This window comes from Crinia signifera, chromosome 1, assembly GCF_055691185.1.
Source record: "Crinia signifera chromosome 1, ASM5569118v1, whole genome shotgun sequence".
Lineage (NCBI taxonomy): Eukaryota > Metazoa > Chordata > Amphibia > Anura > Myobatrachidae > Crinia > Crinia signifera.
In genome coordinates, this window is record NC_139217.1 from 284,455,949 (window position 1) to 284,470,644 (window position 14,696).

At 43.3% G+C, this 14,696-nt stretch overlaps 1 protein-coding gene across 2 annotated transcripts in view; it reads left to right on the forward strand.

The window, feature by feature from the left end:
- Positions 1-14,696, forward strand: part of MTAP (methylthioadenosine phosphorylase) — a 76,198-nt gene that overhangs the window by 15,339 nt on the left and 46,163 nt on the right. Inside the window, exon 3 of one of the 2 annotated variants that reach the window (XM_083185143.1) lies at positions 12,207-12,265. The exons of the other annotated variant lie outside the window; for it this stretch is intronic. Within the exon in view, the coding sequence (XP_083041269.1) occupies positions 12,207-12,265 (59 nt within the window). The remainder of the gene's footprint in view (positions 1-12,206; positions 12,266-14,696) is intronic. 2 annotated transcript variants of the gene reach the window in all.

Below are 14,696 nucleotides of genomic sequence, written 5' to 3' on the forward strand. Positions count from 1 at the left end.
CGACTCCCTCCCGAACTGGGCAGGGTCTCCCTGAAGCGGAGACAGGCAGGGAGACACTGCCCAGCCGCCATGATACTGGGACGCACGTGCGTGTGAGACGCACGCGCTTCCCAGTCTCTATCGCCGGCGCTCGCCAGTGCAAGGGATCTGCCGAGCGTCGGCCAAAGATAAAGCCGGCTCCATCTGTATATGAAGACAGAAAAGGAAAATTATACTAATTAATTGTATACATCAATGTTCTCATTGTATCTTGAAGTTATCCATCTTAAAAATGATTAAACTTTTTATCAATAGTGGCTATCTAAAATCAGCAAAATATTAAAATCAAGTGTTAAGTGGTGTGTGTGTACATGTGTAATAAAGTTAATATTATTAAAAACCGTCTGCTGTGTATATTTATTTTATATAATGAGGTGTTTTATCTTAGAGAAGTACAAATATATAATTGCTCAACCAAAAGGATATTAGTTGATGGAATATTTCAGGGATATGATCATTGTGGATCAATAACACTTCTCAATCCATGTAATGTATTTTCACCTCAGTATTCTAATAAACAATATTTGTGATTATCTCTGTGAAACTGTATACTCTACTTTCTCACTGTAAAGCTCTGTACACACGGAGCGGTTGGTTGCCCAGTGACCATATTGCTGAGTGTCTCTTTTTTTCGTCAGTGACGAGCGATGGTCACTGATGAAAACTGAGTCACTGCAGGAGAAAGGCACTGGAACATGCTCCAGCGACCAGTAATGGGTTGGTGGTGGGAGCGTGCTCTTAGTGACCGTTGCCTGGTACACACAGAGATAGGGCCAATCAGTGACCATATCCCCAGCAATTATCACATGTGCACAATGCACTGTTCACCAGCGATTTCTAGTCAAAATAGAATAGAGGTTAAAAAAATAAAAATAAATTTTTATAGTGCATATGCTGCACTAGTTAACTGTGGGATAACTCTTTTTCAAATGTATTACTAAGGTGCGCTAGAGACAACCTACCGATTAACATTCAGCGTGGCTGTCCCCTTCAATCCCATAAGCAACTAGCGGCACTGGGCGATGTATTAACAGCAGGGCTGCCATCACAAATTGCAGGGCTGCCTTCACAAATCAGGACTGACCAAATTGGCAGGGCCCCCATAGGGGAAGGGTGGGGCGCATGGTAGAGGCACCTGTAAAAAATGAATATTGGTGCAGCTTTTTCATTGATAATAAGGGTCCTTGAGGTGTACTAGGCTATCCCTACCTCTTGGCGATTTGACAGTTCGGGGGTTGCCTGGAGTTAGTGCACTGCTCCCTGCTGCCGTGTCCTTCCTTTTGCAGCACTGGCTGCCGTCGGAGTAGTGCTTGGTGGGCTGGCAATTTGGGTATAGCAGGTAGCTGGTGACCTTGCAGCTGTGGCCATTGTGTTCCCTGTGATGTGTCCTCCCATGTGCAGCTGGGACTGCTGTCAGCGAATAACGTCAGATGCAGGGTAGAGTAAAAGGAGCCACCAGGGACCTCACAATGGTCGCAATGCCTCGTCTCATGCACTAGGCACTTTTTCTTGATACACTGGCAGCCCGGTACTAATAACAAAGCTGATACCTTGGCCCCATTTCGGTCTGGGCCTGGGACTCAAGTACCCCTAGAACCCCCTGATGGCAGCCCTGATTAACAGCCACCTAGGTGTTAATCTGCCCTGGACGCTTTGCCAGTCCAGGGCTAGTTTTGTCCGATTCCCACTACAGGACAACGCTAGCCCTGCTGCTGGCTTCAGGCTGCACTCGAGATCTCATGATAATAGCCTTGGACATGGGACAGTTGGCCCACTTGCGCCGATAAGGAGAGCCTTGGACACGGGACATAACGGCTCTTATTATCGGTGCAAGTGCGGTTAATACATTTGGCTTTTACCAGTGCCCACTTCTCTTTGTTATGCAGGAGAAGCAGGACCTGTTATTTTCAATATGCTAAGGCAGCATTAATACATCTGCCCCAGAATAGCTTGCAATTTTCAGCCAAAATGGGGGGGGGGGGGGCGCTGGACTGGGGGGGCACCCGCGGCACTCTATGCTGCCTGCTGTCTAATTGCCGGGGGGGGGGGGGGGGTGGCTCCTGCTTAGGGGAGAGGGCAGCCCGCTATTCTTGCTGTCGGCGCCGCTGTTCCCCGTAGAGATGGGACGTTCACGAACGAAGCAAATCTTTTGGAAGAATCCCATGAAAGAACGAGTGAGTCGCCGATCCCAAAAAGGTGATCCGTCGTTCTTTTACTTTCAGTTTCGTTTTTAATAATAATGCATTTGCCTGATCTCAGCACTGCCACCTGTGGCAGCTGAGATGTACTGACTCCAGAGACTGAGTTCAGTGCTGTGACTGCAAGTAAAAGAAAGATTAATAAGGCTGCTGCTGCTAGGGATGGCCATCGGTGCAGACGCCATCGATGGTGATTCTGCACCCAGCCACCGATCAGTGTGTTTGTTCAGCGCAATTAATTTTTTTTTTTTTTTTTGTAATAAATGATTGGAAGACAAAATAAGCTTTGTTATTAACAAATTACCCCTTCTTTCAAAGTGAACCGTTGACCTACCCAAAAGATACGGATCTTTTCACTGACTGTTCTGCTGGATCCCAGCTCTCGCTAGTGACCCGTTCTGCCCATCTCTAGTTACCTGTCAATGCAAACAGCGGAAGCCAGCAGGACCAATGATATCGCTGGGTGGGTGCACGCCCACCCAGTGATATCATTGGTCCTGATGCCGGCTTCCGCTGATTTGCGCCTGTCACACTGACCGGGAACAGCAGTGCCGACAGCAAGAAGAGCGGGCTGCCCTCTCCCCTAAGCAGAAGCCACCCACCCCCGGCAATTAGACCCCCCCCCTGCAATTAGACCACCAGCAATTAGACAGGGAACAGCAGCGCCGACAGCATGAAGAACTGACTGCGCTCTCACCCAGGATGAAGGCCATCCCCCTGCCCATTCCCCATTCTACATGGCATTTACAGCCAATCCCCCAGCTTCGCGCCAGAAGCGGTGTTTAAACAACAGATAATGAGGTTACATCGCACTGCTGGATGCTGTATAGTGAGTGGGTCCTGAGTTCTGAGGCCCTGCATGTTGATGAACTAACAAGGGGAGGGGAGGGGGGTCCGCACCAGTATGATTTTACACACATTACCTGGTACTCACAATTATTACTGTATTCCTGGAACAAATGACTTCTGGAGAAACTCTCCAATTTGTCAACAACCACCATAGACAGAATGTACACTGGTGGTTTTGTACAGTATGTGACAGTCAGTGGTGCACGAGTAGGGGGTTTTTTGTTCACTTGGGAGAAGCGAACCAAAGAGAGAAAGAAGCTTTGTGGGCGCACTCTTATTGTTAGTAAATATGATATTAATTTAAAATGTAACTTTTATTAAGATCCTTATTAAAATAACAAGAGTCGTTACATAGAATAGAAAGACAGATAGATTTGATGGAGAAAAGATTTTTTTATTATATAATGTAGTGTGCTAGCGCTAATTGCTTGTTCACACCTTAATCTCCATTCAGCGCATTAGTTCCTTGTCATCATTGGTATATATACACAATGTGATTGTAGGCGAAGTTGAATGGTTTGTATCCCTCAAATGGGTGGCTGGAATTGCCTTGGGGGATATTGGTTGCCCCAGCAGCGGAGCTTTTTGGTATTTATAGCTTGTATTGCTCATGCAGTAGGCGTATCCAGTGCAATTAAATTGTGGAATAAAGCTTGTCCAAATTTTAGATACCACACCAGTGTTTCTTCAGGGGTCTCCCACTAAAATACTGAACTGGCCCTTCACTGCTTTGCTTCCAAGTTCGGGAAGTTTTTGGGCAGTTCCAGTGAGGTATGATGGTATACTTAGGACCAAATTCCCATTCAGCAATTGCCTGGTTAACTGCAGTTAGAGCATTTATAGCTATCTATATACCATGTAATTTTCTGAAATCATGAGAACCAGTAATGGTAAATTGCAACTGTATATAGAAACAGAGATTTACCTTTATTGTAAACCGTGGGTGCCCTTACCGATACAGAGGTAATTAACAGGTAGAGGAATAATGTATATACATGGGAGAGAAAAGGAGGGGGTGGAAAAAAGGAGGAAGAAAATTATTAAATGGGGGGGGGGGGGGGGAAGAAGAGAAGGGAAAACAATTGAGTGAGAGACAGAGAAAAAGGAGAAAGAGAGAAAGGGGGAAGTAGATCAAGACGTTAGGAATGTTAGATTTAAGTCACAATGCAGGTGATGAAATCACCAAATTATTGATCGCCTGTGATCAAGCAGTGGGATATATAAGTCACTTGTTGGAAAAAACAATAAATGAAATACTCAAGAAAAAATTCAAGAACAAATTCAAGAAAAAATTGATGATGTTATATAAAGGAATTAAAGTCACTTTGTCCTGGTGTAGGCACTTATATCCCCTGACAAACAGAATTTCACAATGGAGGTTGCTGCATAAAAGCGAAAGCACAGTGAACCTATGCTGTTGCCAATGATACTGGCAGTCCTTATTCTGGAGGGTTTCAGGAATAACTGGTGAGTAAATTTATGTCTTAAATATATTAGCACTGAATTGTGCGTTTCACTGCAGACACAATAGACACAGTGACCCTGCCAGTAGACACAGTGACCCTGCGCTGTTACCAGTTGTACTGGCTTCAACGTATCTATAGAACACTCTAATGTCTTGAACAGGTTTAGCACTGTATTGTGCGTTGGTATTGTATTGGGTGTCACTCTGCCGCTGAGCGCGGACAGGAGGCACCGGTACCTGCGACGCCTGGACCTGGCGTTTAGATGTGGGGGGACCTCGGGGGTCCGGTATTGAGGGATGAGGTGTCCAGGCGGGTGGGAGAGCTGTTAGGCACTGAAAACGCTGCTGCTGCTCCGGCTGGGGTCCGCTAATACACGTGTTTCGCCGTTGGCTTCCTCAGTATGCGCCATTTTGTTTGAGGGCAAATGCCCTTACTCTTATTGAAATGTAGATCCAATCATCGTCTTGCTGTGTTTGATTGACCTCTCCCATACCCAATGAATGGGGAGTGTTTAGTTTATGGAATCAACGAATGATATTGGTCTATTTTCTGGTGATGTCACCATGTTGACTTCCCTATATACAGCGTGTCTGCTGTTTTTACATTGATTAAGTTGCATTAAGATTTGGCAGAATTAAGTTCTTATATTGCTGATAATGGGATTTCAATTACTGGAATAAAGACATAAGGAAAGGGGCCATGATATTGTAAAAATATATATATATATATAACAAAATAAAAATAAATAATAAATAAAATCGGACTGAAAACATTGGTTGACTCAATGTCGACCATTGTGTTGACACTTGGTTTTGTTGTTCTATTATTGATTAAATTTATTTAAATTTGTTGGGGTTACTAATTACAGTTAGATAAATATATGGAATAAAATGAATTATGATAAAAACTAAAATTATAAACTTGATAATAAGTGAAACTTGACCAGTGTGTGTGCTGAAGTGCTAGTAGTGCCTTTACTGGGGTGGAAGTATGGTGTTTGGGGAAGAGTTGGGGCCAGGTGAAGGGAAGTGATGTGAGTGGTGTGTTGATGTGTTAAAAGGTAGTTAGTGGTGAGGTGATGGTGCTGATGGTGAAAAGTGGTGGTGGGGATAGGGTCTTGTGCTAAGTGTCTCTAGGTGGGTGCCGTTGGGTCTATTGAGGGTGATTATAATAATTTAGTGACGTAGGTGAAATAAGTTGGTGAAATAAGTTATCAGGAGGTGGATAACATTGTTGGCTATATTAGGAGGCCAATGGTTTATAAAAAGAATAAGGATGGTGTGAATTTATTTGAGAAAAGCTCCATATTTTATGTCTTCATTGAGGCCATGTGGAGCCAGTGAACCTAGACGAAAAATCCACTTTCCCTCTTTTTGAAGAAGTGTTTGATTAAGATTTCCGCCCCTTAAACCAAGATGGATCTGTTCAAGGCCAAAGATTTTGAAATTCGCGGGTTTGCCTCCATGTTGCTGATAGTAATGTCTGGCCACGGTAGTCAGTTGTTTCATTTTAATTATATCGGTGTGGGCATTACGTATATTGCCCAAATGTTCAAGGGCTCTTTGTTTCAGCATGCGACTGGTCATTCCAACATATCGTATACCGCAGTCGCACATGATGCAGTAAATTATGTTCTTGCTCTTGCAGTTGAAATACCCTTTGAGGGGAATTGCTTGTCCATACTTATCGTTGATTACGGTGACTTTTTTTACATATTCACAAGCCTTGCACCCTCCACATGGGTAGCTACCCTGGGGGAAAGTGTTTTTAGTCTTTGGGCCAGAATAATGGCTATGTACAAGTTGGTCCTTTAGGCTTGGTGCTCTTCTCCAGCTCATGTCAACTGTAGAGTTTTTGGGCTAAGTCAGTGTCACTCAGAATGATCGGCCAGTGTTTCTGAATGATTCGTTTTATCTCTCTCCACTCTGTGCAGAAATTGCCAACAAATCGGATAGTCGAATCTTCTTTTGTTGAGACAGGTTCATTTTCTTTGAAAAGCATTTGTGACCGGTTAGTCTTGGACACCATCTCTCGTGCCTTCTTAATTGATCTTTTTGAATATCCTCTTTGTTGGAGTCTGTTGCTGAGGTCTTCGCAATTATTTTTGTATATTTCCTCACTGGAGCAGTTTCGCTGCAATCTTAGAAATTCCCCTTTGGGTATGTTGGCAATGGTAGGTGGAAAATGGGCGCTGGTGTTGTATAGTAGGCTGTTGGTTGCTGTTGACTTCCTATATATTTTAGTGTTGATCATATTGTCTTCTCCTCTGTATATCCTCAGATCCAGGAAGGTTATGGTGGTGTTGCTGTGGTCTGAAGTTAATCTGAGATTGAGATTGTTATTGTTTAGGTGATCCATGAATTTCTGTAACATTTCTTCTGTTCCGTTCCATATCATGAGGACATCGTCTATATAACGCATCCACAAGGTTATAAAACCTTCGAAAATGTGGTTGTTCTCATGGAAGACATGCTCCCGCTCCCACCATCCAAGGAAGAGGTTAGCGTATGTGGGCGCACAGGCCGCCCCCATCGCCGTACCCCTCCCCTGGATGTAGAAGCGGTTGTTGAAGGTGAAGTAATTTTTATGTAGTACAAACTCCATTAATTCCACAAGGAAATTCTGGAAATCACCGGATCCTTCCATTTGGAGGAAGTACTTCACTGCAGCAATGCCTAGGTCGTGTCTGATGCACGTGTACAAAGATTCGACATCAAGGCTTACTAGGATCTCTGTTTCTTCTAAGCGCACATCATGTAATTTTCTTAAGACATCGGCTGTATCTTGTGTATATGACGGCAGGGTGGTAACATGTTGTCTCAGGTGTGTATCAAGAAAAGTGCAAGCTTTTTCAATCAATTTTTTAATAAGGATCTTAATAAAAGTTACATTTTAAATTAATATCATATTTACTAACAATAAGAGTGCGCCCACAAAGCTTCTTTCTCTCTTTGGTTCGCTTCTCCCAAGTGAACAAAAAAACCCCTACTCAGTTACAATACTGAATTTTGGGGCGCACCACCAATCAATGACTATCAGAATTTACTACAAATAGTCATCCATATTGGTTCCTTGATTAACACCTTTCTATATCTCTCAGTCTGTGCGGGTTCAAACACACCCCTCCTACCAAGTCAGTGGTGCACCCCAGAGTCAGAAAAGCAACTATACTGTATATTGGTCTGTATCCAAGAGAGTAAAAAGAAAGAAAGGACTCTGTTTGGGGGCACCCTTATGTCCCAGAAGATTACTGCTATATGGCTATTTAAGTTAAGACATAGCTTTTAATTAAAAAAATAATAATAATATTGGTTAGACTTCTGTGGCATGAACTAAATGAGATATATTATAAATTCCCTCAAATCCTCAAATATTTTGTTGGGTTTGTTCTTAGATATCTGTGAGGAGTGGGAAGATAATAAAAAAATGACCATCAAATAACCAATTCTGCAATGTCCGATAATTGGAGTGTGTGCAAGGTTAAATCATGGGTCATTTTGGTATACCTCATCACGTTCCTCAAATAGACAAGTGTTCTCTAGAGTCACTCTGTAGTGAAAATTGTAGAAGTCCATAATTATGGGATTAGGGTATTGAAGGGCTATTGCACATCTACCTATCATAAATGAGTATCTTGTGCTATATCAATTGTGATAGTTGGTGAAAATAAAGAGAACTAGACCTAATGGGACAATGCCACTTCTGCTGTTCACCCATCTTGTCTACCGACAGCGGACGAGGAATGAGAGAGTGGAAGGCCCTGGGATTCTGGTTGAATGGATAGTATTTGTAGTAGGTGCTGGGTTCAACACCAGTCTACCCTGATACTAATAAGCAGTGCAGGGTACACTCCTGGGTTTAGACTAGCACTTTACTGCACTTAGCTGATATTAGTTATATTTAAAGTTAGTAGAGGGTACCAAGAACCAGGCCTTTCAGGACTATGCCACTTCTGCTGTTCTCTTGTCTTCTCACTCGACAGAGGATGAGGAATGAGAGAGTGTGAGGTCCTAGGTTTCTGGTTGAAAGGATAGTATTGTTGGTGGGTATATAGTGCTGGATTCGGTACAAGTTGCCCTGATACTAATAAGCAGTGCAGAGTATATTCCTGGATTTAGCCCAGCATTTAACCACACCAGAAAGAACAAGGATAGATCTGTTCCAGATAGAGTTATTCTCTGAATTGAATAGATTTTTTCTTATGTGTGTGCCTCAATCTCCCAACCTGTACTTATAATAGCAATAATTGTAATAATTTATTGCTTAAAAAATTGTTTAGCAGGGCTGTGTGCCTTTGGTGCCCATGTTGACGGACTGGCCAGACTTGTCCCGAAAAGGCAACGCAGTAAGCACCCGGGTAAGGTAAGGTGACGAGCGTGGCCACGGCGGACATGGCTCCAGATTCTCCCTTGCTTTAGTAAGAAAGCCACATTCAGCTTGCGGTATATACCTGTGCAGGTAGTGGCCACAATGATAGTGTAACTGGTTGGGTCTTCTGATCTATAACGCGTTTCTTTCCTGGTGGGAACTTAATCAAACAGTTCGGTCATTAGTATTGTTATATACATTTTACTTATTGATAAACTGCCACATTTATTAATTACACTGGCGGTGACAGTGATTGCTGTGATTCCCTCACTGCCAATGTCACACTCCACTGATATTCTATTCCAGTGCGTGTAGTCTCCCTGGCTGTATGGAGCGGTTGCCCAATTGTACAGTTGCAAATGTGCCGGCAGTAGCAGTGTTGTTAGAACTGGTCAGTGGATGGCAGCGTGTGTTTCCCTAAGCTGCCGAACCCTATATCTGCTGATGTTTTGGGGTAAATTTACTAAGATGGGTGTTCTACTGAAGATAGCATGTTGTTCATAGCAACCAATCAGATTCTACTTATTTATTTAGCACCTTCTAGAAGATAATAGAATCTGATTGTTGCTATGGGCAACAGCCCACCTTCAATAGAACTCCCATCTTAGTAAATGTACCCCTCTGACTGCACACAACTTATTCTGCCGGCTATGTGAGACAGATAGTGGACTATAGTTCTGTTGCTTCATTATGTGATGACTGTATTCAAAATGACTAATAGCAATCTAACCCTATGGTTTCCTGAGTTGCCGATATTGCGGTCAGCTAAGGTTATTCTCACCTCAATGCAACACACTACAGCAGACACATCTGAGTGGCCGGGCTGGACACGCTATCCATGTGAGCCGCTCCCACATCCTTCTGATCAGGGATGTACGTTTCGCTGTAGCTTAGTCATAGCTTCAACCTGATGTTTTATTGCAGTGGGATTTTATTGCAATTGTGTACCAATCTTCGTGGTTTGAATTTGAAACATTTAATTACCAATCATACTCTATCACAGTGGTCAGGGAACTCGGTCCTCATTACCCCACGCAGTGCATGTTTTGCAGGTCTCCTCACAGAATCACAGGTGAAATAATTAACTCCACCTGCGGACCTTATAAAATGTGTCTGAGTAATTAGTACACCTGTGCACCTGCTGGGTTACCAGCAAAACATGAACTGTGTGGGGTAATGAGGACCGAGTTCCCTGACCACTGCTCTATCCGCTTTGTTATTGGTTCCTTTCTTGTTTCTAAATATCTATTCCTCTGATTGTTGGAATGATTTTGATTGACACACAAGTGGGCCAATGACCATATACGACAGGTTCACATAGTAATTGTCATATTTAGAATATATGGAAAGAATGGTGAGAATGGTGTATTTCAGGGGTTCCCAAATTCAATCCTCAGGACCCCACACGGTTCATGGTTTCCAGGTCACCCGGCAGGTGCATTCATTACTCATTGACACATTTTAAAAGATCTACAGGTGGAGCTAATTATTTCTCTTGTGATTCTGTGAGGAGACCTGCAAAACATGCACTGTGTGGGGTCCTGAGGAATGAGTTTGAGAACCTGAAGTATTTGACAGCAATATATCAGAATTTAAATGGGATCCTTAGATTGTGTTATATGTTCCATGTGATATTATTTTTAATTGTTATATATATGTTGATTCCGTTTCATCTTGCTATAATCCAATATAGAGGTATTGGTTCAAAATGAACGGGTACTTAATATTATTAATTATGGATGCAGTGCGAGTTTACTCGCCTTTAATTTATTGCATACATTTGATTTAAGATTTTATTAGAAGATGTTGGTTTTAATATTTGAAATGTACTAATGTGTGTATTTTGTGGATATATATATATATATTTGTTGTAACAACACATCTAGTTGCAATTGTAATGGTGTGTACACACTTGTACAATGTGCATCAGAATTTTACTATATAGTCAAAATCTCATCTGGATCGCATGCAGATCGCACAGGTTTAAACCCTTGCAATCCCGATGTGCGCTCCTGTATAGCAGCCAGAAAGTCTTGGCTGCATAGACTATATAGTGCAGATCTGCACTATATAGTCTAAATTGTATGCAGATAGTCTAAATTGTATCCAGATAGTCTAAATTGTAATATAGTCTAAATTGTATTGTATGTAAGTAAAAGTATGTAGACACCATAAGACTAAAGGTGCCCATACACATTACAATTATTGTATACAATATCGCATCTCATCGCATCTTGGTTTTGCGATAAGATCTAGTACAAAAAGTATGTGCTGCACATACTTTTGTACTAGATCTCATCTCATTGCAAAACCGAGATGCGATGAGATGCGATATTGTATACAATAATTGTAACGTGTATGGGCACCTTAACGTTATTGTGTATGGGCCAAATTGTGTTGTGACTTTGATCAAATAAAAAAAATATAAAATAAATATAGAAATGAAAAACATAGTGATTTGCGAATTGCCAAGTGATTCCATAAACACATTAATAGTATACAAGTGTTGAAACTGTTAAGCAGTTATTTGTGGTGTTTATAGAGGGAGATTATCATATTTGTATAAATGTTGTGTATGTGATTAAATACTTCATGAATGCTAGGTTGATTTTAAACTAGGTATGATAATGAAAAACATCACTTAGTGAAGTGTAAAATGTATAAAACATAGATGTGAAAAACTAATTGTTGAATAAAACAAGAGTGAAGGAAAAGGGTAGTATATATGACGGTAGAGCAATATATGCCTGTATCTCTTACTTAATTGTGTATATTAAATGCCTATGGCCAGCTGTGACGGCGAGCAGTGCAGATAGCTCTCCGTCACAGCTTGTGGGTCAGCGAGGTGGAAACGGCGAGTGCGTCCATCAAAATTATGAGGGTCATCCCTATAAGCAGCGGGCTTGCTGCTATAGCGGCGAATCTTGCCGTTCGGGGGAGAGGAAAATGAGGATTCCCCTGGAACATAGAATAGGGTGAGCAGCCAGCGAGGGGGTTAAACGGCGAGGATGGCTGTTTTCGGTGATCCTCTGCAATTGGGCTTTATTATAAAAAGCAGCTCCATTTCGCATTTTGCTCCACCTGGGGCTTTTTCATCCATCCAGTGACAGGGTGTGTGACACAAATACCCATATCTGTGTGTGCCTGATTCTGGCTGTGGTTTGACAACACTAGTAATAGCTAAGCAGAGCTGCTCCATGTAAAGCATATGTTTAGTTTTGCATATTGTATGTGATTTTGTTGAGATTTTGCAAATAATCATTCGCATTTGTTTTATGTCTTTAAGCCATCAGATGCCTTGATTCTGGGAAAGATTAAAAATGTTGAATGTGTTCTGCTTGCAAGGTAAATGTTATTGGTAATAAGAATACATAAGGAATTCAGGGGTAAATGGATGAAGCTTGGAGAAGTGGTATCCAGGGCCGGTGCTAGGGGGTTCGGCGCCCTCCTGCAAACTATAAATTTGCACCCACCCAAGCTTCACAAAGGGACAGCGCACACCAAAAGAAAAACGTGTAATCTCACAAGGAAGGGGAATGGGCACACAATAGTACTCTCACACCAAATTACACCACATAGTAGCACAATTTTGGTTCCATGAGTTAAAAAAGAGGGAGAATTCGCGCCATAGGCGCGCTCAAAAATGTAGGAGCGTGGCTTCATGAGGAATGGGCTTGGTCACATAAAAGTTCCAATTACACCGTAATCCCCATAACACATTATGCTTCACACCTCAATGCCCATTACACATTATACCGCACACAGTAATGCAAATTATACATTATGCCACACATCTTGATGCCCCTTACATAACATGCAGCACACCATAATGCCCATTACACATTATGCCACACACCCTAATTCCCCTTACAAAATTGCCATGCACCATAATGCCCATATGACATTGGCACACATTATGCTACACATAATGCCCAAGTACTCCTGCATATGCCCACATTTGTAGCATTGCTTATTCATAACGCCCACACCAGTTGCCAAAAGTAGTTGCTCTGCTTATACATAGTGCTCACACCAGTTGCCGACATTAGTACCACTGTGCAACCATATGACCACACCAGTTGCCGACAGCAGTAACGCTGCCTATACACATGCCCACACCAGTTGACGACCGCAGTAGCGCTGCCTATACACGAGCCCACACCAGTTGCTGACATTAGTAGTGCTGCCTAACCATATGCCAACACCAGTTTCCAACATTAGTAGCACTGCCTATACAAATATACCCACACCAGTTGCCGACATTAGTAGTGCTGCCTATACACATGCCCACACCAGTTGCCGACAGCAGTAGCGCTGCCTTTACACATGCCCACACCAGTTGCCGACATTAGTAGTGCTGCGTAATTATATGCCAACACCAGTTGCGACATTCGTAGCACTGCCTATTCAAATATGCCCACACCAGTTGCCGACAGCAGTAGCGCTGCCTATACACGTGTCCATACCAGTTGCCGACAGTAGTATACAAGTGCCAACACTAGATGCCGACATTAGTAGCACTGCCTTTACAAATATTCACACACCAGTTGACGACATTAGTATCGCTGCTTATACACGCGCCCACACCAGTTGCCGACAGCAGTAGCACTGTCTAACCATATGCCCACACCAGTTGTCGACATTAGTATTGCTGCCTATACACGTGCCCACAATAGTTGCCGACATTAGTAGCGCTTTCTACACACATGCTCACAGCAGTTGCCAACATTAGTAGCGCTGCCTATACACGTGCCCACACCAGTTGCCGACATTAGTATCGCTGACTACACACGTGCCCACAGCAGTTGCCGACATTAGTAGTGCTGTCTATAGACGTGCCCACACCAGTTGCCGACATCAGTAGCACTGCCTATAGATGTGCCCACACCAGTTGCCGACATTAGTAGCGCTGCCTATACACGTGCCCACACCAGTTGCCGACATTAGTAGTGCTGACTACACACATGCTCACAGCAGTTTCCGACATTAGTAGTGCTGCCTATAGACGTGCCCACACCAGTTGCCGACATTAGTAGCGCTGTCTACACACATGCTCACAGCAGTTGCCGACATAAGTAGTGCTGCCTATAGACGTGCCCACACCAGTTGCTGACATTAGTAGCACTACACTCACACTTGACTCTCCTGGCAGCTGCTCATCCTCTCCTGTGTATTCGGGCTGACTCTTGCTCCCTCATAGCTCCGCCCCTTATGTTCCGTGTAGCCCCGCCCCTCAGGCCGTGTAGCTGCGCCCCTTTTCGCACGTACTACTGCTGCGTGCTGACCTGGGCTCGGCTGGCCTGATCTGATCTTTAGGTACGGGTAGGAGCCTGGAGGGAGCTCTCAGTTCTGTGCCTCGGCGCTGCTTCCTGTCATGAAGTGTGACAGGCGCAGCAGCAGCAGCCGGCAGCCACAGAGACAGACAGCAGAGAATGCAGAGCAGGACAGCGCCTCTCCTGCCCGGCGCCTACCTGCTTTGCATCCTCTGCTGAGCGGGTAGCGCCGGCCCTGGTGGTATCTATCCCCATAAAGAATGTTATGTGCAAAGTGATTATGCAACCGCAAATTAGCTCCAATATGTCAATTGGCAGTTAGGGGCTGATTGGCTGGAGCATTATCACCTTGCACATTACCCTACATTTTCCACTGTTTTTTTTTATCCAAAGAGTAAATTTATGTTACAACCCGCTGCCTGAAAATCACCTCATGAATATCTGTAATTTGGGGTCATTTTCAGACAAATTTTCTTATCTCTTGTCTCTACATTTCTCAGAAT